This window comes from Aplidium turbinatum, chromosome 11 (genome assembly GCF_918807975.1).
Source record: "Aplidium turbinatum chromosome 11, kaAplTurb1.1, whole genome shotgun sequence".
In the NCBI taxonomy this organism is placed as follows: Eukaryota; Metazoa; Chordata; class Ascidiacea; order Aplousobranchia; family Polyclinidae; genus Aplidium; species Aplidium turbinatum.
In genome coordinates, this window is record NC_137482.1 from 8,886,237 (window position 1) to 8,912,151 (window position 25,915).

A 25,915-nucleotide genomic window follows, 5' to 3' on the forward strand; every position below is an offset into this window, starting at 1 on the left:
GATAACTTGGAAAGTTCTGATAAGACGAAACTGATCTAACTTTTTTGCTAAAACCGATCACATGTGGGAGTCAGTTCGCAAGACTCTGAAAGTGAGTAGTGAAAGTTGCATACTGGCAGACCACCGAATGACAAGCATCCGCCAGCAATCCGACCAACTCTTGTGCTGTGGAGGTGCTGAAATCGCTGCTTCACCATCGACGATATTCCGTCAACGTAAAAAAGTTCGCATGATGGCATTGCAGAAAGTTGAAGTGCAGAATGTTTTCCTTTGCCAGTTTATTGATGAGAAGCGTGGCAAGGCGGAAGCATTGATCGCAGTCAAATCTTTTTCCTCCGGTACATCTGTCACAAGTGAAATTTTGTACAATGCCATCACACAAGATGCTTGCGAAAGTATTTTGCCTAATATTTATTCAGTAATGGCAGACACGACGGCGGTCAATACTGGTAAAAAGTCGGGGGTTAACAAACGTTTAGAATGCAGTGAAATCTTTAGAAGGTCAATTAAAAAATGCACAAACAAATCGAATGGTTTTCTGAACAGAAGGAAGTTACCAAAGGACAAAACGACGATTTTAGGAGCGATCAAATGTGCATGCTGGTGTTGGCTTGTTCTACATTTATGGATGTACCAGTTGTACCACACAATTTGAAGCATCTTTTGATTTATAAACAAGAAACCATATGCAACTCATATTGCAACATGCGTCATGTGCGCCCATGATGTACCTCCATCTTTCTGGAGGTCGATTGATAACAGTAATCGTTCCACTGAGCGACGAATCGGAAAGCTCAAAAATGTTATAGGAGAACGAATTAGTGATGAAAGCAACCTACGTGCCGATTTGCGACTTCGTGCATTTTTGTGCAACAAGGAATGATAGTGCTTATTATAGTAGCGTTGTTTGCTGTTAAAGAGTGATGTTGCTATTAGAACGATCAGTTAATACAGGCAATAGAATGAGAGAAATGAGAACGTCCAGAAATGTAAGCCGGTTTTGCAAAACATCGTTCAGATATACAGTACTGCAAGATTAACTGTAGACATCATTAGCAAGTTTAACAGTATTGATTTCGTGCCAGTATCAATTTATCTCTGCAAATTCTCAGCTTTGCATTACGAATACAATTGCAAAGTTTGCAACAGAACAATTACCTCCAGACCGTTAAAGAAGTATTACGAAAAATAACTTATTTAGGAGCACAACAAGTACCGTGCATCATAAGTTGTAAAAAAAACGTTTTTTTCGATATAATTCGTTTTGCGGCGAAGATACGACAATGAAGTCTCTTAAGAAGGAATAGGAAAGCTGCCCTTGTTTCGTCTTCATCGGAACTTTCCAAGTTATCCAAATGGGTCTCACTCTCAACTTTCATTATTTCTCCTTTTCTTAGCTTTGTAGCAGTAATGCAAGGTAAATTTGTAGCAACAGCTCTACTGACCGAAAAAATTAAACTTATAGCAACACCTTGTGTATGCGAAATATCGTTTTTTCGATATAATTCGCTTTGCGGGAAAGATACGGCAATGAAGTCTCTTAAAAAGGTATAGGAAAGTGGCCCTTCTGCGCATTTTGATTTGACACCAATTTCGTCTCTCTACCATGTTCCGTTACCGAGTTACAGGAAATCCCCTATTTTTAGCCCCACACGAATTTCGACCACGCGGTGCCACATCTAAATGACGTCATAATGGAATAAAAATTACATTTTTCAAATCAGTGTCCAAAATCCCATCATACACAAACCCGAACGTTTTTAATTTCGTAAGTGTGGAAAAAATGAAACACCCTAATGCACAGCCTACACCATGTTGGAAACAAAAAGTACCAGTAATTTCATTGGCTGCAGTAAACTACGATTTCCACGATATCTTTTTTGAAACGAAGCTGTCAAGGTGAAAAGCAGCATCTTCTCACGAATGGTTGGTTGTCCGTATTCTTAATCGACAGCTGAAAATTGTGTGCAAGAAAGCAATTATTTGTAGATAAACTTGTGTTGAATGAATTTATGCTATATATTGTGCGCTCTGATATGGGCGATAATTCGGACATGTTAAAAATGAAATTAGCCCACTCAAACTCAGTGATTAATAGAGTGGCTCGTTTTAGAACTTTTTTTTTAATTCTCTCGGGATAGTGGGGAAATAGTGTAAATGAGTGAGAAAAAACTCATGACAAAATTTGAGATAATTCGTAACAAATTGTCTTCAGCCTCCTCATGGGGCTCGAAAATCGAAAAATGAGGTCAAAAACGCAATTTTTCCAAAAATCTTTTAGTTTGGGTAGATACAATATTGTTTAGATATATCTAATTAACCTAAAAAAAAAATTGAAGTCATTTGAACTATTCCTTCAGCTTTCTCACAGCTTCTGAAAATTTTCATTTTGCTGAAAATTTCGCATTTTTGTTTGTGGTTGCATAACTACATACTTCGTCAGTGACGTAAATTCAAATAAAATACGTCACTTTTTCTTACCAAATTAACCCAATTTCATTAAAAAATGACGCAACAGCTGAGGGCAGGTCTATAAAGAGAAATGCAATGACGTTTTATAGTTGGCAAAATGTCTAACGCAATTATGTATTATGTAACCACCCACAAAAATGCGAAATTGTCAGCAAAATGAAAATTTTCAGAAGCTGTGAGGAAGCTGAAGGAAAAGTTTAAATAACTCCAATTTTTTTTTTACGTTAATTAGATATATCTAAACAATATTGTATGTATCCAAACTAAAAATATTTTAGGAAAAAATTGTGTTTTTGACCCCATTTTTCGATCCCCATGAGGAGGCTGAAGACAATTTGTTACGAATCTCAAATTTTGTCATGAGCTTTTTCTCACTCATTGGCAACATTTCCCCACTACCCCAAGAGAATTAAAAAAAAAAGTTCAAAAACGAGCCACCCTAGTGATTAATAGCACAACTCAAAAGAACATAAAGTGCCATAGTTGGTTAAAATCAAAGACGATGTAAATATTTTTTGAATACAGAGTGAATCATAGCACCATCAATAAGTAACTATCTTCAGCTAAAAGACAAGTAAACAAAACAATCGTGAGTTTCTGAACTTCAATCCACATTTGTTGAAGCCCCATAAAAACAATAATATGCACAATTTGAAAACATAAAAGTAATGCAAAAATACAATATTTTAAAAACTTCAAAAAACTACAATCCGTTCCAAAGGCACAAGACTACAGACCGAAGTTTAATTTTGCATAAAAAGAGCAGCATTATATCCAATAAAATAATTTCAAGCAACATAATACTTCACAATTGGCACATTAGCTGCAATCTTATTTATCTTATCAATAACACGGCGAACAGTCGTACAAGACACAATGTAAATTGAATACTTGATAGCAGGAAAGCAACTTGTGTATCTCACAAACGAGACCAATAATGAGATATTTTGTTACGCGAAATAAATGTACAAAAAACACACAATCACAATAAGTAATACACTTTCTTACAAAATCAAGCAATATTCATTTCTTTACGATAAAAAGGCAAGTTTAAAGAAGTAAATTTCCACTATAAATGGGCAGCAGTTAATACAGTAACATAAAACAGCACTGATATGAAAACATAGATCAGAATAACACGACTGAAACATCGTACTCTAAACAAAGTTATACAAGACTTTCAAATGAAGTCGGTTTATGAGACGATGCCTCATCAAAGGCACTAATCACATCAAAAGAAGCTTCTGGAAGATGTATTGTTAATTTTCTTAACAAAAATAAGTAGCTATTCTGCTTCAAGAAAAACCTTGTGCAACTAACAAAAAGATTGAACCCAAATGAGTGAAGAAAAGAAAAGTTAAATCCGCTACAAGGCCTTTAAACTCCCGAAGTCGTTAAATGGCCCCCGAAACTACCGCGCTGGTAGGCCACGTTTGGTCGAGGGCTTCCACAAGCCAATATTTCTCCAATCCATTGGTATTAGAAAACTTTTTTCTTCTCACTCGCATTCACAACCTTTTTTCACAAACAAAGTCTCTCACACGCCGACGAGAAATATTGCTGATAAAAATTTTGCAAAACGGCTGATCGAAGACCAGCTCTCACCTGCTTGGGAAGCAGTGTATTTAAATACAACTGAAAATATGTTTCAGAGTCTGGTTTGAGCTGTTCTTACCAGACTGTACACAAAAATACGATATTAACGGATTTTTTAAAACACGAATTTTTAAGTAAACAGATTTTTCATTTTGGCTGCCGGGCGTGAGAAGTAGGCCGCCGGAAAGAAGCTCTGGTTGGCCATGTTTGGTTGCCGGAAAAATAAAGGAGCTTAAAGACCTGGGCTACAAGACACAAAAGCATGCTGCAACAATGCAACTTGTTTGTTAGCAATACTTGACATAACGATAAAAAAAAATTGGTATTGAGATATTTCTTTTAGAACTAATAAGAAGCGTTAAGGAAACAAATTCATTTAAAAAAAACTAAGTTATTGTGATGATATAAAAACGTAATATTGTTCAAACTGAGAGGTAGTTCACATTGAGTTTGAAAATCACATGGCAGCGTGTGAGATGCACGACCAAAATACATTTGCAAACTCACATCTGAACTTATGTATGAACGATATTTTGCGTACAGGACATAGGTGAATTCTACAGGTTTAAAGTAATGTCCTTCAAAAGAAGTGTACCGTGGAGTATTGAACAGCTGCTTTCATTGTATTGTAAAAGTGGCATTGTAAAAGAACGATTGTTTTTCTGATAGTCATTTTCTGAAGATCAGTATCTTATCTTGCAAACAGTCTTCGTAGTAAACCAGCAGCATCAAGTCATGTTGACTGATTTAAATTGCAAGTAAGTAAAAAGACAAAGAATTACAAAATGGAATGTAAAACAAACTACTGCTTAAAGGCAGTGTGTTGAGCTCGCATGTTGAAGCACCACTTCAAGAAAAGCATTCGTAAAGTTGCCTGGTTATCACCAACACAATGGAAAGATGCAGAAATCAAATCAGCATCACACAGCGTCGTCGCTGGTCATTAAAAGCGGATTGATGTATTCGAAACCCTCGAAATCCGACTGGTCTATCTTGCTTATAGCTTGCATGTCAGAAGGGGTCAGCTGCACCGGCTCCTGAAGTAAAAACATCCCAAATGAAGAGTTTTCTTATCAAATTTGTAAAATTGTCCAAGAAAACACAAAACTTTTGCATGTTTCAAGCAGAGCTAGCATCTGCGGTATAGAGTGAAATTATAAAACGAGTTCTACAATATTAATAATGCATGTCGTTGATTGTATTTTCATGGTCACAGATTTTTGTGGTTTCACTATACGAGTTTACCTGTGTAAACTGTTTGTCAAAGTTGTCCAATCCCAGCTCGTCTTCAATGTTCGGTTTGTACGGAGGAATTATCTGAAATAAAATTGAGGTTTCAAAAATAATGTGAAGGACAAAGATTATGCAGGCAGTTGATCACGTGGAGGTAAAATAAACCTACTTGTTTTTTATCCAACGCCTCCCAATCCACAGCTCTGAAGAACTGATGATCCAGTATGTCCTGAAATCCTGTGTCTGGCTGGCATCCGAGACGTTCCTGGTCAAAAGATAGTTTGGAAAACAAGCACAAAGCAACACTGGTCACAATTGAAAAAAATTCAAAAACGCATGATATAGACGGCTCTCTCTACGTAGTTGAATATGGGCGAAATAAAATAGAAAATGTCTGAATAACAGATAACCTGTAGACAAAACAAAGAAAGAAAGCAGTATATTACCCGAGGAACCTTATTCAAGAATCCTTTTAATATAGAAGAGGCTTTCACTGAAAGTGAGCGAGGGATTCGTATGACTTTCTCCAAAATAACCTTTAAAAACATCAACAATGCTAGAAGATAATTTTTCATAAGACAAAGACAACATGTAAAAGTTTACTAGAATAATAACAGGCTACCACATTTTATATTTTACAAAATGTTTGCTTGCAATTTACCTGAAAGAGATAATCTTCTGTGTTCTGGTCAGCATTGTCCGTCATGCCCACAACATCAAAAGGACTTCGTCCTGCCATCATTTCGAACATAAGCACACCCAGTGCCCACCAATCGACTGAAAAGTCGTAATCTTCCCCACGCAATATTTCAGGCGCTATGTAGTTTGGTGTGCCGCAAAACGTCGCGGTTGTGTTCCCTTTCCTTATCCCTTCCTGGGTATTAAAACAAAAAAAAACGTTGTTACAGAAGGCTAGATCATGGGCTTGTTTAAACAAAAGTTTCAGTGTCTTCAGCTAAACACACACGGTAGTGCTGACGCCAGAAAGACAGCTCTTTCTCAACAGTGGTAAAGCGGTTGTGTTTAAGAAAATTTCAATTAAGATTTATCCGTAACTAGTGATTTTAAAATTTTTTAAAATGCCGTCTTCGCAAGTCCCGGCGTTGCACAGATCGATGCCGGCAAGGGACTCGGAATCGTATAGACCTGTGTTTGAATCCCGGTTCGGCATTCTTCGTAGTGACATTAGCGAAGAAACACTAAAGTTTAAACTGATTACTTACCGCCTTTTTGTTATCTATAGGCAATTGCAGCCATTACCTTAAAGTCAAAAACCAACATTAAGCAAGATTGAAAACTCACTTTACACATGCCGTAGTCGGTCAGTTTTATATGGCCATCGCTGTCAAGCAGAACATTATCAAGTTTCAGGTCTCGGTAAATGATTCCCTTTTCGTGCAAAAAATGAAGTGCAAGAATGATCTCAGCAGAATAGAATCTGAGTGAAAATGTTTCGATGAATTTTGTACCACTACATAAATATTATGAGATTGTCGATACTATAACCAAAGCATAGAACAATGAAAGACGATGCTTGTAGGAACAAGACCAAGTTTTCCATCTGTGACAGCAAAGCCAGTGTAATGTAGACGGCACTGAACACCCAGCAGCAGACTTGTAATAATGACGTCGGTAGACGTTGATCTATAGCAGGGGTGGGGAACCTGCGGCCCGCGGGCCAAATGCGGCACGCGTGACTGTTCCATGTGGCCCGCGTTAAAATTGGGCTCCTTGTTTGCAAAAGTGAAATCATTTGAAGCTAAACTACATCTGTAGAAAGTACAACTTGAAAACAATAATACCGCACATTTCCCTACCTTGCAAGAGCAAAAGCCTTTTACAACAACCAAATATGCCCATGTGTGTGTCAATCTTATGGAGACATTTAATACAAGATTTTTGGACATAAAAAGTAAAGAAATGGAGTTAGATATTTTTGCCTCTTCTTTCAATGTGATTGCAACTGATGTTCCTAGTAACTTCCAACATGAAATAGTAGAGCTCCAGAATGACTGTACGTTGAAAGCGATGTACCAAAACGTTCCACTGCTCAACTTTTATCAACGCTACATAAATGCTGATGACTTTCCAGTCATGCGGAAACATGTTTTGAAATATGTGTCTCTGTTTGGAAGCACCTACCGTTGCGAGCATTTTTTTTCCAAATTGAATCTAACAAAAGTCGGCTTCGCTCCAGATTGACTGATAAAAACCTGGAGATACAGTTAAGAGTTGCAGCATCTTCCGTGTCAGCAGACATCACACGACTCACCAAAAATAAAAGCTTTCAGCCCTTCCACTAGCTGTGAAAGTGAAATAAATCATTGTCTACTTCGCTACATTTTTTATCTGTAAATAAATTTCGAATTTTTTAGTGGCCCGCCAATGTTATTTCTCATTTTATGTGGCCCGCAATACTAAAAAGGTTCCCCACCCCTGATCTATAGCAAACAAGATCGACTTTGCTACACGAAATCGGGCACGTATGATTACCGACCAGACGAAAATATCGGCCAACGCACAGGCTTGGTACGGTAAAGAGTTTTTTTTCAACGCCCTGAACAAGAACCATAAGCAATCTATTTTTACATACAGTGCACAGGCCTTACCAGCGTGCAAGCTGGAGACCGGTAAAACTTCGATTTTAAACTCTAGATTAAAATTACTTTATGTTCCTTTGAAATGATAGTTTTGAGAATCCAAATTGCCTTAGTGTGATCACTGTATGTCACATCACTGCAAAACTCCTAATATTCACTTAAAAATGACAATTCTCTTTCTCAATTACCTCCAGTGTTACCAGACGCTTTTTGGATTTCCAGCACAAGTACCAAAATGTAGTCCATTGTGGTAACAATAACACAAAAGTAGCTCAAAATATACAGAAAAACTATATTAACTATACTCAGACTATCAGCTTATATTAGTAATTTTGGCTACTAACAGATCGGCCTCCAGCCAAACTTTAAGCCGCACGTTGCATTGCCTGTTTATAAAGGTCGCAACGACGTGTACACGACATCTTGCCGCAGCTAGACAACTGATCGCAACCGACCTGTCGCAAGCACATCTCACCACTTGACGTGAATTACTTACGTTCGTTTTTCTAAAATTTAATTTTCCAGAATTGTTTATTGTGGAAGCCTAATTAGAGGTATGCCACAAAATGGCGGTTTACATTGTGCTAGTCAAAAATCTAATGTAACTGTTGAGTGTTGACGGAAACTTAAATCACGCAACTCTTGTCTACAGAAGAGTTATAAAGAAAACATTTAACCAATTAAACTAGCCTGAACAACTAACACCAATGTTAGTGTGCGTTTGATGACATACCTTATTTGCTCGATTGTAATCCGTGCCTTATAAACTTTTTATTTTTCATCATTTGTGCGTTTAGATTCGGACACGGTTTATATTTTTGATCAATATTAAATATTGTTCATCAGTAGTATAAAAAAAGTAGTACAATATCAAAAACATCAGCAATCACCCTGCATTGGAGTTAGAAGTTTTAAGATTCCTCTGTTGCTATTTTCTGAAACAGATGACCAAGGTTCGCGTCAAACAGGCCATTACCATGCTATGACAAGGAAGCGTTAATTGGATTAGTAAGAAATTCGTGTCAAGTGGTGAGATGTACCCTGTGGTGAGTACTTGCGACAGGTCGCCAGTCGGCCGTGATCAATTGTCCGGCGACCGCGACAAGATCTCCTGTTCCCTACAATGACAAGAACCATGTTCAATTGTATCCGTGTACCTAGCATGTTCTTCCGGCAACTTTCTTTGACGTTGCATATGAAACATAAGGTCACCGCCGTTCACGTATTCAATGACGAAAAATAATCTTGATGGAGTCTGAAATCAAAAGATTAAAACTATTACGAACTTCCGCTAATCTCCAAACTACCCGATGTTACAACAAAGTTGAAACCCTTGGACAACAAACTCGACCATTCCAAAACTTAAAACGGTTTTACACCAAGTTGATTGTAACAACTAGGCTATACAATATGGAAATGTATTTACGGCTCATATGTACTTTAGGTTTTGAGGTCACGGTAACTACAAACGAATGTTATACCTATGGCAGTAATTGCCACTTCCAGCACAAACCTGTTCATGTACATTTTAACCAGTGTTAAAATTATTGAGCTTTCAAGGTTTATTATCGCTGGGATATCGTATATTTCGATAGCACTTTACTTTTTATTCCAGACACGTTACTGGCACAGTTGTTGGTTTTTGATGAAACGTCTTGTGAAGGTAAAAGTTTACATGCCTGAAAGCAAGAATGCAGACCAACTAGAAATGGATAAACGGAAGCAGTTTCAAAAACATGTTTTTCTGTTTGAACCCAGTCAATGTCTTCTTCATCTGTCACAAGTTCCTTCTTTATCACCTGAAAAGTACGATTGAATCAATATATATGTAGGTAAAACTTAACCTTAACCTCAGCTTTGAAAAAAGCGCTACAAAAGCATTGCTAGCAAATTTTCATGATCAAAACGTTCATGTTTTGAAATTGATAATAATTATAAAATAAAAAAATCCTAAATCACCTTCATGGCATAGATCTTTTCGGTCGCTTTTAATCTCACAAGCAACACCTTTGCATAACTTCCTCGTCCGATCACCTTTAGCATGTCGAAATCCTTTACACCAAAGCTAGGTGATGATTGGTTCGGTTGGGTGTTGTCTGAACTTGGCTAAAATACGAAGACAAAACATGCCTTTTATGTTTCTTATACAGTATATTTTACAAAGTTCTACGATATGACACTATACAATATGAAACATTGAAAATCAGAGTGATTTCTGATCCCTACTCACAAACAAATGAAAGAGTCCAACAAAAGTGAAATTATATAGTAGAATCCACAGTAAAGATTGACAAATACCTCCGAACCACGCCTATTGACAGGCAAGTTTTCTAGAACTGGGCCGCTTTGAATAGGTATCTTCGGCCGATGTGATTTGAAGCGCTTCATTTTTTTCTTTAGCCATCGACGAGCACCATGCCTATATATTAAGGCACAAAAATCTTGCATATAGGCCAAAAATACAACAATCATTTGTAACATTTATTTTTTTGAAAACCAATGTTTTCTTACGATTCTCATGATTTGTCAAGTTTGAAAATCTGCTTTCTTATTGTCAAAAAACTGACCTTATCTTACATTTGCATTTATATATTAACTTCGTCTGTGACAATACATATCACACAAAACCATGTCATATCTGTATAGAATATAGCCTAGATACTAATGTTGCATGTGTTTTTATTTTTTACCATACAACTTACAGTCAAGCAATAACACTTGAGCATAACAAAACTTCTTATGTTATACATAAAATTAAGTGTAACTGGATAAACAACATTGATTGAAAAAGTCATTGCATTGAAAGCATGTCAGTTGTCTTTGCATTTACTAATGCATTTTGCCAAAACATCGCACTTCAACATTAGTTTAATTCATTTTAGAAGAAGACGAAGTCAATACCTGTAAATTTTATGTTCTCCTGGACACAACAAGCCAGGTTCAGTGGGCACTCCAGTGAATACATGGAAACACAGAGTGTCTTCTTCATTTAATTTATACAATCGCACAGCTTCAGCTAACTCTAACTAGAGAGAAACATTGGTGGAATTAGACGATATACAATGAACATTTAAAAGCAGTCTAAACCAATAAGGGATTGTATATGGTCATTGCCAAGTAAATGAATGATGATTATACTTATGATGTGAAATACTGCATTCTAAATGAGCAAAAATGCATACATTAGATTAAAATAAAAGTTATGCCATTTGAACAGTTGAAGGGTCATTCTATCATAATACAGTCAAAATTTTAAAATAGCTTATAATTCTTATTTTTTAAGATACAGAAATAATAAAAATATGTATTCTTGTAGTTTTGGGGGCAAGGAATTCAAATATGTTATTACATTTGTGAAAAATGCAAAGGAAAACACTTTATTTTATTGAACAAAAGTTTTGGGGTGCTTCATTTCAATGCCCCATATCTCAAATCTGCAAAAAAAAATTTCCCCCCAACCAATGCTAAACTGTCAAGAAAAGCTACCTGCTTCATGTGCAAAAGTATGATAAATACGTTTTGTTTCAAACTTCTGCAATTGACAAATATGTTTCATTGCTATATTCACAATATTTTCCATCAATAGACTTGAAGTGTAATACGGTACCTAATACATGATCACATTATCTAAGGTGATCATGAACCATATCTAAGCATTTAGTCCTCTGTAAAAAAATGAGGGGGCTTGAGCTACCTTTAAACATGAAGACTTTTTAAAATTACTTTATTTTACATGTGAGATTTTTTTCACTAAATGGAACACTTTAAAGGACAACTCTAAAAGGCGGAAATGCGGAAATAAGCCAAAATAACTTTAGAATTAAAACAGTCATAGTATTTAATGACCTCACAATTGCTTCTAAATAATATCTTTCAATGATATTTTAACATAAAACAAAAGTAGGTTCGGTGGCGAGTTGTTGTTAAAAATCGAACTTCCGTCTTTTTCCAAGATCGGGTTTCCGCTTTTTCTACATCGGCATTAAATCGCTGCTTCTGCGGACAATACGCCATTTCACGCCCGGCTTATTTCCGCATTTCCGCCTTTTAGTGTTGCCCCACTTCAAATGCCTGGCATCAACAAAATTCCAATATATACAGTTTGTTTAAGGGCCACCCTAATGCCGAGTGTTCAAAGACAAGTTTGAATGAAGCAAATAACAAATGCACAGTAACAAATTGCGGAGTTGGTGTACCACTACCAGTATACAGTACACCCCGGTCAAAAATGCCATGACGATAATATACGTCAAATATTGGAATCGACCAAGACATATAGGGTGAAGCGTGTAAACAGTAAAGCAGTTTCACCCTATATTTTGGTCCATTCCAATGTATGACTTAATTGTATTTTGACTAGGGTGAAGGCTTATATATTATACAAGCCCAAATGCTTAAACATAGAAAAATTACCTGTGAAGATATTGTGCAAAGATCACCTTCATCATCTAACCATTTTACAGTGTACCTTTGAGAATCGAAAATGTCGCATTCTGTTTTTACCTAAAACATGTTCAAAAGACAGATAATAATTAGGTATGTTGAAATTGGTGAAGTACACAACAGAACTTCAATCTCTTAAAACTTTGCATGTCACTAAAAATAAACCTAGCTTTTATATATATAAATATATATATACTCAATTACTTAGCACGTTAAAAACCGCAATTTATCGCTTGCCATTCAAGCTTATGCATATGTAGCAAGCTAGTTGATAAGTTGTAGCCAAAATCTGAAATTTGCTGACGCAGATTGCAAAGTAAACTTTTGCTACAAACTCACAGATTTTATGTACGTATCACTTATCACAAAATTGAGCTTTTAATTGAAAATTCATCTAAAAGTTTTACAGGTGCAATAACTCCTATCTGTAGCTTACAAACTAAGAAAAAGTTTAAATCTAAAAGAAGTAGATATACGGTACCAACAGTGCCGGATTAACTATAGTAGCAGATGTAGCAGCTGCTACGGGCCCCGCGCTTGGTGAGCAAAACAATTTTTTTTGCAAAAACTGTCGAACATAGTTGGTAAGTAATTTTTGGCTTGCGAACTGGAATGACATGGGTGAATATTATAGTTGTAGGATTAAATTACTTACCGTAGTCCCAACGTCTTATCCCTTCCTAATTATTGTAAACTTTAAAAACCGGTAATTTCCGCTGGAGGCAACTGCCTGATTGAGTGTCACGAGCCCACCATACTAGTTGTTTGAAAGATTATTCAACTGTACTGTACACCAGTGAAAAGAGTATCAATCTTGCCGATTGCCTTGGATAGAGTTACTACAACGGGTCCAACATGAGCGGAAAACATAACGGAGTAGGCCTACAGGCACTTGTCAAAAAAAACAAAATGGTGCTATTGCAGAATATGTTCCATGCTATGCTCATTCGTTGAATTCAGTTGGTGTATGCGCTGCACAAACGTGTCCAGAAACAGTTCAGTTCTTTGACTTCGTTGAAAATATCTAAGTTATGTAGGCTATATTCTTTGCTGCTTCAACACAACGATGGTCTGTTCTGGAGTGTTCAGGTGGTGGAGTGCTAAAGAAGCTCTCTGAAACACGATGGTCCGGAAGAGCTGATGCCATTAACGTAATTAAAGAATGTTTTCTTTTCAAAAAGGAGGCACTGGAGAAACTTTCAAATGACCAAGTGCAAAAGGCAGAATGTCGACGGCAGGCAAATGGACTCCTCGAGAAAATGGAGTTGCTCGAAATTGGAATCTTAGAGGCTTTTTGAAATAGCTTACCCGATCCCTTCCAGGAAAGTCAAGCCTCTCTTAAAATAAAGGGCTGTCTTTAAATGTAGCAAACCTAGCAAACCTCGCAAACGTAGCAAACCTCGCAAATCACAAGGTTGCCAGATGGTATTTTTTTAATTGTATTTTTTTTATTTCTTGGCGTTTTATTTATCGAGTGCATTTTTTTTAAAACCCTTTTGATTATGTTATTTTTTTAGTGTTGATGTCTTATTTTTATCAGTAAAAAGATATCAAAACCTCTGCTTTGTTGGTTATGGTTAGTTTTGATATAAATACGTTTAAAGCAATGCCTTTGCGATCAACATTTGTGAGATGTTGAAACTTGAAAGGTAATATTAACGCAATTTATATTTGGTAGTCAGACATTCGAGAATCAGTACTTAATCCCTTAGACCATGGTTAGGTGAGTTCACTAATCAGTGGTTCTCTAAAAACCGGGCTGCAGACGATAAATAAAACTTAACTTTTGCAGGTGACCGTAGTTCCTGGGCTACGCCGTGTGACACAAAAGGAAGAAGTTCCTAATGACAAGTTTTTGTGTGTGTTTAGAATGTAAGAAATATTTTGTAAACGAAACCGGTTTTTCCAAAAGTTTTGGTCATTTGAAGTGTGTTTAAAATGCCTATATGCTTTGGCTCCTTTTTGGGCTACGGTACTTGCAAAAAAAATTGGTTTGAAACGTGTTTTTAGCTGGGTAATTTTGTGGAATCTGGCAACTTTACAAAGTTTGCTTCTTTAAATATAGCAAACCTAGCAAACCTCGCAAATCTTGAGAAAGGTTTCTACAATTGATGGCCGATGAGGTTTTCAACTGTTCATAGTTTGCACCAAATAGATAGGCCTAGACTACAGACAACCTTATCATCACTTGCTGCTAGTCTAAATCTATCATCTTTAGGGAGACTATGAAAACCTATTGCGGTAGGCTTTCAAATGCAGAAACCTTCTCAAGCTTTGCGAGGAATTCGGAGTTCGCGACATTTAAAGACGCCCGCTGAGAAAACCTCATAACACAAAAAATATTTTCCCGTAATTGTACAAATGTACAAACCTTGTGAGGTTTGCGAGGTTTGCTACATTTAAAGAAGCAAACCTTGCAGAGTTGCCAGATTCGACAAAATTACCCAACCAAAACACGTTTCAAACCAATCCCAAAAACAAACCATTTTTTTGCAAGTAGCCCAAAAAAGAGCCAAAGCATATAGGTATTTTAAACACACTTCAAATGACCAAACCTTGGAAAAACCGGTTTCGTTCACAAAATATCCTTTACTTTCTAAACACACACAAAAACTTGTCATTAGGCACTTATTCGTTTTGTGTCACACTGCGTAGCCCAGGGCTGGAAGTACGGTCACCTGCAAAAGTTAAGCTTTATTTATCGTCTGCAGCCCGATTTTTAGAAAACCAGTAATTAGTGAACTCACCCAACCATGGTCTAACTAAGGGATGGAGTACTGATTCCCGAATGTCTGACTACCAAATATTGCGTAAATATTAACTTGCAATAAGTTATCTCACAAATGTTGATCGCAAAGGCATTGCTTTAAATGTATTTATATCAAAACTAACCATACCCAACAAAGCAGAGATTTTGATATCTTTTTATAGATGAGAATAAAACTTCTGCAACATCAACACTAAACAAGTAACTTGTTCAAAAGGGTTTTAAAAAACATGCACCCGATAAATAAAAAGCCTAGAAATTTAAAAGAATACAATAAAAAATACCATCTGGCAACCTTGTGGTTTGCGAGGTTTGCTACGTTTGCTAGGTTTGCGAGGTTTGCTAGGTTTGCTACATTTAAAGACGGCCAAATAAAGCGGCAAAATCTCAACATTGCTTTACAGCGTTGTGTGCCTCTTTGGCAGGATCCCTACAGACTTTCAGAGAACAATTCGCTAAGTTTGAGTCAGAGGCGCAGAAGCTGACTCAAGTGCCGGATTACCGACCAACAAGCACAAGAAGAATTGTCCAAAATCGAACGCACGATGAGAATGGACGCAGTGGCCGTTAAGTTTGAGATGCAATGGATATCAACTAAAGACAGATTCCCGGTGGAAGTTTTTCTTGCAGTATTGGACAGCCTACAATCTGCGCTGGAGCAAGGCATACACCAATTCGTAAAGCTATTGATTAATGATTGCTCCTCTCCAGAACTCAACTATTTCACTTCGATTAAAGAAAACAATATTGACACCACGTTTCCTAACATTGACAATTTGTTACGCATTAATCTATGTATGATGGTAACTAATTGTACTGGAGAGAGATCATTTTCAAAATTGAAGTTGATTAAAAACTAACCTATCTGCAAAACATGATGGGGCAAGAGCGGCTACACTACAGTATAATCACAAAATGTCAAATCTATAAAATATTCAATTACTTTCCAGTCATTATCTGTACATCAAATCAATCTGCTACAGGCCCCGCACTTGGTTAATCCGGCACTGGGTACCAATAGTCTAGGCCTACTAATAGTTCTACTATGGTAAAAGATTTTAAAACACACTTTGACAAGGAATTCTTCTAAGTGTATGGTAGGTTCCAATATCATACGAAATACTTGGCTACCATAAGTTCCTTTCGCGCGGATCATGTTGAGAAACGACCAACTAATCACAGTCTCGGACAAGTCTGGAACTGGAAGCAAAAAGAAAAATTTAATTTTGCACTATGCTAAAAATCAGTGTTGCCAGAGGCAGTTGAGTAAATCTCCCTACAGCAGCAGCGCAAATTCTAGGGACTTTATATTACCGTAATATAAAGTCCCCAGCAAATTCCCATAACGCTACACCTTGTCCATAGCCGTAGGAGTTGGTAGTGCAGGGAGAGAGGGCCGTCGCTCTCCCACTACAAAAAACATCGCGGATTAGGACAAAAGGGTCCAGTTATTTGGGGAAATCAATCTTACCATTGTAGCGATTACTTATGTAGGCTATCCATGCATCGTATTTCGACATCTTACCAGCTGAGAAACTTCACAGATTTGTTAGAATTTATGAGATAGATTGACATTGACATCAACATTTCCGATGAATGTAAAATGCATTATTAACGATTTTGGAAACTAAAAATGCATTATTAACGATTTTGGAAACTATTACATATGGTAACCTATTGCCAAAGATAGGCGTGATGTCAGTAACTGTCACTTTTTCATTAATTCAACGTCTGCGCAGGTCGGGTCAATGTGAAAAAAAATTAGTGTGCTATATGACCTACGTACGACCTCATTGAACATCTGGATTTACCACATTTTTTAATTACTTTGGGTATAACCTACTTTCACAGATGGTTGGAACAATTATTTTTAACTCTTACGTTTGCTAATTTGGGCTTTGAATTCGGCTAAAAATCCCTCTTCGGCGGATCGTTCTTTTTTACGTTGATGCAACGTTTGCGAGCTTTGTACCAATGTGGAAGGGGATTAATTTGTTGGGTATGACCATGACGTACTCAACAGAGGCCATGTCATCGTGCGTGCTGGAGTCTAAACTGGAGGCGAACATGTTTTCATGACTTTGACATACCATATTGAAAAGATATGTATAAAAAGTTGAAGTGAACGTTTTTCACCTTAAATATTTATCTTATATGAAAAAGTTTGCTAGAAAATCAATTTTTAATTGTATATTCATTCGCCATTTGCGCAAGCATACTAAAACGATGCAGAGTTGCCAGGTGTGAAAACCCCAACAGATATCTGTGTGCTTTAATCGGTACTGTCCGGTAGTTCTGTTATTGAATTTGCACAATTGTTTTAACATACCCTTCTTTGAACAGGAAAAATCTACAAGAACTATCTTTACTTTTTAAAAACGCAGAAAAGTCTTAGTTTTTAAAATACTTTTATTTTCTTTCAATTTTAATATAATTCCTATGTGATGAAACTTTACTAAACGTTTCATTTAGCAGCTTTATCTGCGGTTTTTATAATTTATATATTGAACAATTTTTTTAATTTTACTCAGCTTTGTTTTGAAAATTGCACTCCTTTTCATGGCATTTCCTTTAAAAAGTTAATTGTTTTAAACTTCTGGCAACACTGATATTGTGTTCAATAATTGAATTAGGTTTTGCGGTGGTTTTTAAGGTGCTTGCTGTTGAAATGTTATTTAGGGTAGGATATTTGGATAAATGAAATGTTGATTTATTGAAATACTGGCAAATATTGAGTTGAGTACCGAGGCTGAAGGCTAGCTAGCGAATGCCAGTAGCCGCGTCGGTTTCGGTAAAATAATGTTAGGCTACTTGAGGGCACACCCAGAAGTGTTATGAAATTGTGTGAAAAGTAACTTACTTTACGGTACCTTTGAGAATGATGGGAATTGTTGAGGCTAGCTTTGTTATTTTTTTCCAAATTGGTGTAGCTGTTTTTATTTTTAGTAGAGGTGTAGTATATTAAACGCATGATTGCAGGGTCAGCCTTCAGCTCTTGAGCCTAAAATTGCTTGCATGGTCAGTATTTCAAGGTCGCCATGACTCAGAAAAATCTAGAAATCCTATGCAGCATTTTGAAATTCTACTTTAGAAAAATAATTGCTTAGTCTGGCTAGACTTGTGCAGGCTAATACTTTGCTACACTGTAGAACAGTACAGCAAAAATGTGGCATGAAGGCACCCAGGAATTAAGAGACACTCTTATTTTCGAACCTGGTTTTAAAATTTTGTTGCCGTCTAAAATACCCGATTGTTCTATACTGTGCATGTAGTATAAATAGGAATAGTCTAATGTGGTATAAGAAGGAATAGTCTAACAAACGCTTTTAAGTTTGTGTGCATTAATAAAAATTTAGTCTCCAATTTTGAGACCAGCAAAGTTTTTTTAAAAAAAGCAAAACGTTAACATGTTTAGATTGTTCTTATAAAAACTATGCATTTAAATTGTGCTGCTTAAAGTTTGATAAGTTGAATTTGGTCAGTTCATGCGGTCTCAAAGCATCATTTGTGACCTTAATTTTGTCAAACTTGTGCCATTGCAAAGTGTAGCCTATAGTTAGTGCAGGCATAGTTTTCATTACATCTTCATGTATATTTCACAGTATGTTAAGAGGTTATTTGATATTTAATTAAGATGGGTAGAAAATGTTCTGTGACTAATTGCCATGGAAATTATGATGAGGCAAACAAAGAAACAACTTTTCGTTTACCTCGAAATCCTGAAGAGAAGTATACCATATATATGCATATACCAGGTGACACAGTTTGCCAATGGGTACTTTATGGTTATATCATGTTTCATGAAGTTGTTAACCACTGTTGCAGAACCTCGTTATGTCGTGTTTTTCACTTTATATCAGATCAATACCAGTTATCTATGAACAAAAAGTATGCAGCTACATTGGCCAATATTATGTTTAAAAATTATTGTTGTCAATTTTCACCTGTATCAGAAAAGGAAGTAAAACAAAAGATTTTAAAACTTATGCATTAAAAACTTGTTTTTTGTTTGTTTTTCTTTGTTGTTGAGACTTCTGTAAGGACTGTTATAGAACTTCTTTAAATGTCCATTTTCATTCCTGAGAAGTCCTTGCACTGATATTATTTAAAGTTGTCGTAACAGATAATTTTTTCGTTCATTATCTAAACTAAAGTAGCACCACATTAGTTGCGCAACCAGGGGGGCTTGGTTTAGCCCCCCCCCCACTTTACTAAAATTCTGGTTGCGCTACTGGCCACAGTCCTTTCATGTAGTAGTTTTGACCATGTAGGTACATTGTATTTTTGTGAATCAGCTCTATACAAAATAATAACTTCAAAGTTAAAACCTTACACATCTACTGTAATTGTTTTTATTATTGTAACACACACGGGAACAACTATTCATTGGAATAGACTATGTCAAGCATATGAAATGCCATGGATGAAAATGTATTTTACATTTTGAAATTTGAAAGCAAAATTTTCATTATAATCGTTTTAGGTTTAAATATACTGTGTTTGCAATGCAATATGGCAATGAAAATGTTCGCCTCCAGTTTAGACTCCAGCACGCACGTTGGTTTGGCCTCTGTTAAGTACGCCATGGGTATGACCTATCAAACTTATGTTTCACCTTTTTTAATTTTTTAAACAAGTTGTCTTGACCACTCTGCTTTAATTCCCATATTTGACATTTTTCTACAGTTGCACAGCCATTTTTTAAATCTGGAGAATCTATAAATATTCCAGATAAACAAGTGTTAGGCAGTGAAAATTATTGTTATCAATTTTGATTATCATTTAATTAAACTTTTGAATCTCATCACCGATTATTATATTTTTGAATTACTTATTCACGATTCAGTCATTGTTCGAATTCCGGTTTGAGAGAAATATTTATTACTGTTTCAATTACTGTTTGAGCGGTTCAGAGACTTTCCGATAATTAGTCAATTCATATCAGGATTTGCTTGTCGAAGGCAGTCTCGTTTTGTTTTTTCACTGTTTATCAGCAACCCGAACTCACGAAAATAAAAGAATTGAGATTCATAAGCTACCTCTCAACATCGAAGCAAGCGTCACGTCAGCAGCGGTTCTGCTGTTCTTAGGGTCATTCCTCATATTATATCAAATATCCAAATATCTATCAATTTAATCCTTCCTCCTTTCAAATAAAAGAAGAATAAAACCTAAGACCTTGCAAAATTTCAATTAATTTGTTCAGTGCTGTCATTTCAAAATTGAAAAAAGTTTTTGTGCTGGTCACAATAAAAAAGTAAACTTTCGTAAATACTTTTTGTTTACGTATGATAAAAAATGTTTCAATTATGCTCACAGTTCACTTTCTTTGATCTAATTTTAGATGTTCTAAAAGTTTAGAATAGCGTTGTTAAAAAACTGAACTGTAGCCTATGCCTGTGGGCTATGTAGCCGACTTGGGTTATGTATTTGGTTGTGCTGGGTTTATTACAGAAGATCAACTAGACCAAGAATTGCATAGGGTCTGAGCATAAAAAAACATATTATTATGTGAAAACATATGCCTTCTCTTTTTTGTGCAGTTTTTTTTTTTTTTTTTTGTTTGGAGGCTTTGTCTGCCGGAAACCTTTGAACTTTTTTGAAAGCAGAACACTATCAAGGCTGCCAGATGGGTAAAAAGTGCAATAAACAATGTTATAATACAGTAAAAGTTGAAACTACTTAGTCGCACGAATAAAAGCTTCCCATACGAACCACAAAAAAATTTTTAGTAAAAATGATGCAGGTCAAAGTTTTTTTTTTTTTTTTTTTTTTTTTTAATAAAAAGCATAAGACTAACTGCAAATTTTGTGACTTTTTCTATGCTGTAATTACCCTCGGCCTTGGATGTGACGTTGCTATTCTACGCGAACTAGGCCTACAACAAAGATTGATATGTGTAATAGCAGCAGTCACTAACTTATTGCAAATTTTAGGCCAGCGATCTAGTAGTTGAGAGCAACAGTTAGAAATTCTAACCACGTTGCTCATAGCAATTTTTTACAATATCATTGATCAAAGCTTCATTTTTTTAAGTAGTCTACAGGGAATGGGATGGGATGGGATGGAATGGAATGGAAGATGGAATGAAATGAAAGATAGATTTTGAGATGGAAGATGGAAAATGTCAAGGATGGAATAGAATGGAAGATCTTGATGATGGGATGGAAGACAATCTTCCATCATTCCATCCCAATTCCATCATTAACTTTCTAACGCTTTAACAAGACATGCAAAATATTTCGTTGCTTGCTGAAATAATTGAACGGTACGTTCAAACAATAATTCAAACGGTACGTAATCCTTAGGAAAATACTGCTGTTAAATTTTTAGCTTTAGCGTTTGGTTTTTAAGTTTATTTGTGGCATATTCAACGGGGAGATCACAAAATGTGAAGATGGAAGAGATTTCTGAGATGGAATGGAAGATGGAATGGAAGATTTCTAAGATGGAATGGAGATGGAATGGAAGAAAATCTCAGGATGAAAGATGAAAAAAACGAACATTTTAATTGAGCTCAAGCAGGTTGTACAATGCTCGAGTAGGCTACTGTACCGTAATCAATTGTCTTGCAAACAAATCAAACAACGTAGGCCTGAACTACTGGGCAGCCCTGGCCAGATAACAGATTAGAATTCAAAATCCCTCGGGAGCATTGTGTCAGACACTCATCGGTGACAGAAGAACTGTTCAATTTCCCAAATTTTGTGCAATTTTCCCAAACTTTTCAAAACTGATAAAATTTCTCACCAAGCAACACTAGGGATTCTTGAAGTCGAATTCTGGCGGAATTCTAAATGAGATGATGAATTCCATTTAACCAAAAAGTGGTTTGACTTTGACCACAAAATTTTGGGGGGCATCAGAGTTCATTCGAAGCAAAATGATTAAACTAGAATAGGTAGCCTAGTTTACAGCTAATATGATAGTGTGAAGTACGATTTTGTACGAATGACAATAAAAAGCAAGCGCCGGATCTGGGGACTTGCTCCCTGAAAATTTTGACAAATTTTGCCCTTCTTTGTCTGCCTCGATAGCTCAGTTAGTTAAACGCCTGATATCACAAACGAAACAACTTTAAGATCACATGGCGCTGGTTTATCTCTCGGGGTGTGCGCTTGAGCAACGCATATCAAGGACAGCTTTCTATTCTGTGGCACTTAGTGATGGAATAACTCACAGACAACAACACTTCAACAATCAGAAACTTCATTCTGTCAAACTTGATGACCAGGTCTGCGTCAATGGTTTAATATTTGAAATAAAGAGTTTGCTTGAAAATATAGCTGCTGAATTCAGCTAAACATTTTTGAAACGTCACTCAACATGTAGTCTAGGTCTATACTGGCCTAACAATGTCATTAAAACGTTGTAGGCTATTAATAATAACATTCAAAACCACTTTTTTGAGGGAGGCAAAATAGAATTGTTTGAGTTAATTGCTCTCCCAAGCCCCCGTGGCTACGTACGTCCCTGGTAGTGGTAGGCTATAATTAGCAATTTTTTTTTATCAAATTTAAGGTTCTGCACTCTGCAGACTTTAAAGTAAAATCTTCGATGTACGGTAAAACATAACTTAAATTTCAAAACCAAAAAAGATTGCATGGTTTTCTCAATTTTGTGACTCCTTTTTTTTACGTAGGCCCAACCGAGTGTTCTCCTGAATCCACTTCGCCTACTGACTGCAATTCAAAGAGATGGACGAATCAAATACCTATAAGGAAGACAAAGAAAGCAAACATTTGATGCTCTGCATGAAATGTTAATTGTTTTAGACCACAATTGGTCATCAATAATTCAATAAGCTGTAGCAAGACGTTCTTACATGAAAAAATCATACGTAAAATAATAGTTTTTTACGTGTAGACATTTACTTGTCTCTTGCATAGGCGGATTTTTAGCGATAGGCAGCTTCTGCATAGAGGCCGGAAACGGTTTCGTTGCTGTCAGTCCTTTCATGCAAGAATAAGTTTTTGCTGAAGTGTCTTGGTAGCAAACGTGCTTTAAACTTTGTTTCGCATGAAGTATTTCTTACTCTTTCGTGCAATTTTAAATCAACAAAAAGCAGTTACTTTACAGGCGATCTAGAATAGGATAGAATGGAAGTTGTAGCGTTTAAGTCGTTCGTCGTTGACAGTTCTAATGTTCCTTAGTCTTACTATTTATTATTGAATTAGCCTGCAGCGTTTTAAATTACCAAACGATGAGAACGTCGTGTGAAAGCTTTTGTTACAAAAACACGCTTTCGAGTCGAGCAATGTTCCTTACATTGTCTTGTAAAATTATAATTTGCAGTACGTTTTATCACAGGTTACTTTTATTGATTAGGACAGGCCCACCTATTTCTTGCTTGAGGTCATTAGAAAATAGAACCGTAGGTAAAATACCAGAAAAAATGAAAGTTCAAAAGTTGGTAAAGTAGCCTAGCCCTGACAATATTTTGAAATGGTTACAAACTTACATTAACTATAGCGTCGGCCCCATCGGCCATTAGGTGCTTCACTCGCTTGATGTTTGTATTAGTCAGTAACGACTAAAGCTTTAAGTTAAGTTTGGTTGTAACTCGAGTGAGCCAAAACATGAAAGCAGTAAAATAATTGGCTACAGTAAAACATTTAAATGGAGTTTGCTATCTCGTTCTCTCAAAGTTGTATAGCTCATTCAAGGCTGTTAAAAGATAGTTTGAGGTCAGGGCCGGATTTAGCAGTAGGCAGAGTAGGCAGTTGCCTAGGGCGGCAAAATATACGAATATATTGCATTGATAATACTGTACGTGAATATAATAATTCACAACAGATATAAGCTTATAGGACTATAGGAGTTAATAAATATGTTATCACATCACACACATTTATAAACAGTGCGGCAAGTCATATATGGCAAGTCATCGCCCCTAAAGTACTTCACGCTTGATTGGTTTTCAACAATATGTGCTGCTTAGCGCTTCTTTTATTTATCTGTTTCGCTTAGTATGGAGGACTAGGCTTTGTCTGTGCAATTTTTATTAATCTTTGTTCGGTTTGTTTCACTGTTAGTAAATTTAAAGGAGCCTAGAAAAAAATGTTTTTAGTCAATGTTAGGTTGATGGAAAAGTTGCAGGCTATTTTGTGTAGCCTACTTGTCTTGGTGCTGAAAGTATGTAAACAATGAATGATCTTATATTTTTAAGGATTAACTCATCTTTACTTGTTTCTACAGACTTTGAAGAAATTATTGATTTGTTTGCAAGAGAAAAAACCCGCCGGAAGCGATTTTAAACAATTAGTTCATTATACAATGACATTCATTGATGTATTCAAATAAACAGTGCAAATAACTTTTTGTAAGGAATTGAAAATATAAATCGTAGCGCACCATCGAAAAATTTTTTTTGAGGGGCGGCACTTTTCGTATCTGCCTAGGGCAGCGCTTAGGCTAAATCCGGTCCTGTTTGAGGTCGGTATCGATATGGCACGTCCGACTCCCGAAACAATAAATAGCCAACCGCTGAGAAACGTAAAAGAAAATACACGTTTTCAAAATTACTCAAAGAGAAGAAATAGACTGCAACTAAAATCAGCGAAGACAGTGATAGCCTTAGTCTTCTTCCAAAAAGTTAGGGTTGTCTCCAAAATAAAACAGACTTGATGCAATTGCAGTAGGCTATAGCAAAAAAAGTTTAGCGTTTTCTTCCGGCGAATTGTTACATTTGGATAAGAACTAGTCTAAGCTTGTTGATGTGTATAAGGAAGAATGCACGGTAGCACATTTGAAAATCTCACTTAAAGCTATGATAAGGTGGGTTTTTATTGAGCATGTCCAGTATTTTACTTCTTGCATTGTGTAGCATTGTTGCTTCAGGTGAACATAGCCTACATTGAGAGATTGTAAAAGCTGTAGCTTAAAGCGGTAATAGGAGATGTTTCCAGACAGCAAAATCCAGAGGCGCCGAAACGATTTTTGACTGGGGGGGGGGGGGGGGGGGGGCAGAATTAAAGCAACAAAAGGGCACTTTTGTTGCTGAAAAGCCAATTTTTTTCAAATTTTAAAGATAAGATATCATGCTATGTTATAATGATGTAACCTACTGTGTTGCAGAATTTTGTGCCATGAATAACCGAATATTATTTTTGAGGCAAAAATGAAAGATTATAATTAGGCTAAAAGCGAATAGCAGAAATTGTTATATTGCAAAATGTGCAGTAGTTTACATGACCTTAAAAGGGCACCATTGCCCCTCCTGCCCCTCCATCTACAAAATAATTGAGGGCAGGGGGAATCCGCCCCCCTGCCCCCCGCTTCCGGCGCCCCTGGCAAAATCCGCTACTTTTACATTGGTTCAACGTACGTTCAACATTCAATCAACCTACGTTCAACGTTCAATCAACGTACGTTGAATCAATGCAAAAATGACGGATTTTTCTGTCTTTGTTTTGTTCATTTACTGGGTAGTAGCCTACAGTGACGCGGTATTTCGTTATAGCCTAGCACAGTGGTTCTCAACTTGTGGTCCGCGGACCACTAGTTGTTAATTTTATCAAGGTCCATCCACTAAATTGTCGACTCTTTGCTTCATTATGTTCGAATATGGATCTTGATCATGAACAGCTACTGATGCATAGCCTACTAAAGTTCGCTGATTATACTGGTCTACAAATTTCAATTTTTTTTCCAGGTTTGGGTTTTGACAACTGATTTTGGCTAATTTTGGGGCGCTGAATCCGAAAGTGAACTCAGATTTTCTCTATCACATCAAGTTTTCTTTCTATCGTTGCCATTATTTCATGAAATTGACCAATTTTTACCCTTTTTAGTGCAGTAAAAT

At 36.3% G+C, this 25,915-nt stretch overlaps 1 protein-coding gene across 1 annotated transcript; it reads right to left on the reverse strand.

The window, feature by feature from the left end:
• Positions 1–1,544: 1,544 nt before the first annotated feature.
• On the reverse strand, positions 1,545–16,267 carry LOC145779297 (protein kinase C iota type-like). Its single transcript, XM_082590841.1, has 13 exons — positions 16,181–16,267; positions 12,315–12,404; positions 10,803–10,927; positions 10,200–10,320; positions 9,861–10,007; positions 9,581–9,700; positions 9,059–9,156; positions 6,604–6,739; positions 5,963–6,175; positions 5,748–5,837; positions 5,471–5,566; positions 5,314–5,385; positions 1,545–5,105 (listed from the first exon to the last, which is right to left on the reverse strand). The coding sequence occupies exons 1-13, from the start codon at positions 16,265–16,267 to the stop codon at positions 4,989–4,991; spliced, it is 1,512 nt and encodes a 503-aa protein (XP_082446967.1). The 3' UTR covers positions 1,545–4,988.
• Positions 16,268–25,915: the final 9,648 nt, after the last annotated feature.

Bases quoted from the DNA above. Each gene is read 5' to 3' on its own strand.
- LOC145779297 (XM_082590841.1), bottom strand. From the start codon at position 16,267: ATGATCCGCGCGAAAGGAACTTATGGTAGCCAAGTATTTCGTATGATA. The intron at 6,740-9,058 runs GTACACGGATAC...ATTTTCACTCAG, and splicing joins TTGCCGGAAGAACATGCTAG to ATTCTATTCTGCTGAGATCA. The intron at 5,106-5,313 runs GTAAACTCGTAT...TTTTTACTTCAG, and splicing joins TTGACAAACAGTTTACACAG to GAGCCGGTGCAGCTGACCCC.